Source organism: Saprolegnia diclina (genome assembly GCF_000281045.1).
Source record: "Saprolegnia diclina VS20 unplaced genomic scaffold supercont1.48, whole genome shotgun sequence".
Taxonomy (NCBI): domain Eukaryota; phylum Oomycota; class Saprolegniomycetes; order Saprolegniales; family Saprolegniaceae; genus Saprolegnia; species Saprolegnia diclina.
This window is the reverse complement of record NW_008246115.1, coordinates 123,506-127,619: the sequence shown is the minus strand read 5'-3', so window position 1 is coordinate 127,619 and position 4,114 is coordinate 123,506. Positions and strand designations below refer to the sequence as shown.

Sequence of the window (4,114 nt, the reverse complement as noted above, 5' to 3'; positions counted from 1 at the left end):
GGCGTGTCGACGTCGATCCAGATCCCGACGCCCGACTTGGTTGGCAGCGTCGGGTCGTTCTGGTCGACGCCGAGGACGAATGCTGGAAGGGCTGCCAGGAGCGACAGTGCGCGTGGGGGCATGGTAAATTGCGTACTGAGCTCAGATCTTAGTCGATCGTGCCAGATCCAGCAGCACAAATGATGGATATCGATACACGGCAGGGACCAATGCAAAAGTGGGATGCTCCATCTGTTTCATATCGCTCCACCATGGGTCCAATTGGAGTGCGAATCTTTTGAAAGAAAAATCCCAAGCACCAAGGAGCATCTCTGAAGCAGAAACGCACGAGCGGCTTGCGGTACAACATGCAATATGCAGCCTGTCGATATCTTCTTCATTCAGTAGTGCTTTTTTTGGTAGAAGCTCTACACATAAAATGCGCGCGTTTGCACTTGTATCCGAAACCGACACTTTTCAACGGACAAGATCGACGCAAATATGTCGCAAATGCAGCAAATATCAGCTCTCCATGCCGCGCTCGATCGCCCGCCCTCGAGCAGATTTGTAGGCTGGACGCACGGTGGCAAGCAATAGCCAAGACGCTGGATGTGCCATTCATTATACATTCATCGCAGGACTGTCCAGACAAAAGGCCCGACAATAAATTCGAATCGAAGCACTACGCCGGATACCACGGCATTGCCACGACACTGAAGGTCGAGCCCGCAAGGCCAGCGATTTTCTTTCTCATTTTGCGTCAGAGTGGGCAATATTGGTGTAGTATCGAGAGATGGGTACATGTTGCATCGAACCACGGTATGTGTGTGGGTATGCCATCAGTAAAACGCGGCGGCGCTCATAGTGCGAGCTTTCTTCATGTTATCCGGAATCGAAGTTCGAAGCACCATGAATTGTGTAACTGGCAGAGTCACAAGAACTGCGTGTGGCCTGGGATTGTGTGCCACCAGAAGCCGCGCCAGAACCCAAATGACCAGAACCCACGGACTAGACGTCTTCATCAAAAAGAAGTCGTTTGCGTACTGGCATCCATAGGCGACTTCGACCGAGATCAGTGTTGCGCACCCAAACCTGTCGTGATCACTCCGTCATTTAGAATATTTTCGATCACGCTTGAGCTTGTGGAGCAAACGTAGTAGACACTACTGTCGACTGAGCAATAGAGCCCGAGGCTACATGCTTGGGTACCTCGAATGGCCACTGAGTGGTTGATGGAGGTAACAAGCGCAACAAACTCGACCGCCGCAATGGGGCGTCCCAAGTCGAGCTGCAATTGGAACGTGCTTCCACGTCGCACGGTTTGAATCTGAAGACGTCAGAATTCAAAAGATTTGGCTTTTCTGACGTCTGCGTTTGCTTGGCAGTCACGTCAGTTGTACTATCTCGCCGGCAGCGTTCTGTCGAAGGCTACCTGCTGGGGTGTATACGAGATCGTTACAAACGTCATAGATGAGATCCCCGCATTCTCGCCTTCTGAGTGCTCCATGGTGACATGGCGGGCATCTCCAAGTCAGTCCACTCCCATTTCTCACGCAAGCTTTCGCTGGCTTTAGATTAGTGGTCATTTCAACTAGAGTGGAATTGCAATCGTCACAACGACTCGCAACGACTATGAATGAAATTGAGCAATGAATTAGTTGCCCGATCAGGCTTTTTCTCGGGCTCCCGACACGACGAATAATTGAATTTCACAGGTTCTTGAAAAATGTCCTCCGAATATTATGTAATTATAGAGGTAACTATTTCCACAGCACCCGGGGCGCCACAGTCATATTATTGCAGAGCGGACGGGATGCAGTCTAGTCAGGCTAATATGGCCGATTCCATATTATTGTACAATTGTATGTAAAATTGCTGACGACGCCAGTGATTACGACACAATGCTAGTGTAGGACGTTTTTGAGCTTAGCGATGTGCGAAGGTTCAACAACAAAAAGGGAACAGCACTGCGGGCGTAGTCAGAGATGCAAAACATCGGAATTTCATGCATTATCGGTTAGCGTTACCGCGTAATCTGAACGTCGCTATGCGCAGCATCCACGATAAAGACGTTGGAGCTACCTTCGCTGTGCTTCTCCCGGCGCATCTCTTCCTGCTGGCGCATAATGACACCCTTGTTGCGGCGCCGGCGGAGCGCAAGGCCAAGTGCCGACCCGACGATCGCAAAGCCGCAAAAACCCGCCATCGCGTACAACGGCGGACCGTACGTGACGGTCTCGAGGTCGTACTTGGTGCAGCGGGGGCCCGTCCAGACGCCGACGCACTTGCAGCGGCGGTTGACACACGAGCCCGTGATACTGGCGGCTGTCGTACAGTCGTCATCGACGTTGCAGGTCGCGCCGCCGGCCACAATGATGTCTGGGTTCTTCGGGTCGGTGTAGTTGGAGATGTGCGCCTTGATAAACTCCTTGGTCGGATGCGAGGCCGGGTCGCAACCGACGCTCATCGTCTTGGTGTCTTGCCTACAGAAATATAGGCTGTAAGATACAGAATGGAATACTGGATCAACGCACCAGACGCGGATGTAGTCGACCGCCATGTACATCGGGAACGAGTCGCAAATGTTGTTGGTCGCCTTGTGCTCGTAGGTACCCGGCTCAGGGTGCGTCGCGTTGCCGCGGCAACCGCCGATCTTGACGTTAGGGGGCATAGCACCTAGTCGATGATGTAGTCAGTATAACCAAGAAACGTCTGCATGCCGCGTACCCCACGCAGACGACATGGCCACGTTGAAGATAAAGTAGCTCGGCTCTTCGACCATGATCTTCTTCGGGTTGCGCGCGCTGCCAGCCGGGCCCTGCGGCGGGTTGGTCAACGACGCGGCCGGGATCTCAAAGATCGGCGCCCCGGCGAGGTTCCAGCGCACGTAGCCTTCATCGCCAATGACCCTACAGACCGATTTAGCACTCTGGTGGCTTGCGAGATGCTCGTAAATACCATTCGAGCTGGTACTTGTAGAACGTCGTGTACGCTTCGTAGCTGATCTGCCAGTTGGACGAGATCGCGTCCATTTGGTACTCGAACGGCTCCATCATCTTGGTCGGTAGCTGCCAGTCCTTCCGCGGCTCGTCGCACTTGGGGTTTTGGCTATCGCGGTCGCAAAGAAACCCGCCCTTGTAGCCGTTGGCGATCGGGAAGCACGTTCCGTTGTAGTTGATGCCCCAATGTGCAGGGCCCTTGCCGTCAATCAAGCTCAGGTCCGCGTGAAGGTCACGGCCCGAGCTAATGGCCTTGATATCAAACTGGTTGTCGACGATCGGGCCGTTTTGCGCCTTGGCGACCGAGTCATACTGCTGCTTCATCGTATCGACTGGCGTGCAGCGGTGGTTGGCCGCGTACTTGAGGCCTTGGTACCACGACTTGTGGCCACGAGCTGCGAATGCCGACGTCGGAACGTCCGCCATGTTGGCCCCGGGCGTCAAGCACGTCTTTTCATAGTAGCAAAATACGTGCCCCTGGCCCTTCCGACCTAAGACGTACGCCACTGAGCTGCAGACAAGACATATTGTATCGCACAATACCTTGGGGGTCCGTGTTGTTGGTCGCTTCGTACTTGAGCTGCGCCGGGAAGAGGCGGTACTCGTCCGGCATGCCCGGCGCAATCTGGATCGACGACGAGATGTCACTGCCGCCGCCTTCAAGAATATCAATTTCGGGCGAGCCGCGACCTTGGTACGGGTTCATGCCGTAGCCAGGGTTCGGGTCACACGCCGAGATTCGCTGCGACGACTTGTACCGCTCGTCGCACTCGTTGTACGTCCACGGCCAAACGCGGTTGGTCGACGCCGCAAAGAGCGCGCGACCGAGGTTGCCCATCATCCAGAGACCCGGCCACGTCGGGTAAAACTTGATGTCGGGAATGCGGTCGAGGTACTTGACGGGCACATCCTTCTGCAGCTGGTGGTCCCAGCGCTTCCCAGTCACGTGCGGGTTCATCGACTCCTTGTTAGTCGGGCCAGGCATGCGCGCCGAGATCTCGACGAACCCGCCTTGGATGCAAAACTTGTTCCATGTCTGCGTCATCGCCGCTGCATACCACTACCCATCGCACATGAGCTCCATCGCTACAGTGATGACCTCGTACCATCTTCTTGGACGTCCACGACGGCACGTC

At 54.7% G+C, this 4,114-nt stretch overlaps 1 protein-coding gene across 1 annotated transcript; it reads right to left on the bottom strand.

Moving 5' to 3' along the window:
- Window positions 1-1,958: 1,958 nt before the first annotated feature.
- On the bottom strand, window positions 1,959-4,114 carry SDRG_12248 (hypothetical protein). The gene is made up of 6 exons (XM_008618314.1): window positions 4,085-4,114; window positions 3,522-4,038; window positions 2,938-3,469; window positions 2,707-2,888; window positions 2,514-2,655; window positions 1,959-2,462 (listed from the first exon to the last, which is right to left on the bottom strand). Exons 1-6 carry the CDS (start codon window positions 4,085-4,087, stop codon window positions 2,003-2,005), a joined length of 1,836 nt encoding a protein of 611 aa, XP_008616536.1. The 5' UTR covers window positions 4,088-4,114; the 3' UTR covers window positions 1,959-2,002.

Bases quoted from the DNA above. Each gene is read 5' to 3' on its own strand.
- SDRG_12248 (XM_008618314.1), bottom strand. The intron at 3,470-3,521 runs GTATTGTGCGAT...CGTACGTCTTAG, and splicing joins CAACAACACGGACCCCCAAG to GTCGGAAGGGCCAGGGGCAC. The intron at 2,656-2,706 runs GTACGCGGCATG...ATCATCGACTAG, and splicing joins GGCCATGTCGTCTGCGTGGG to GTGCTATGCCCCCTAACGTC.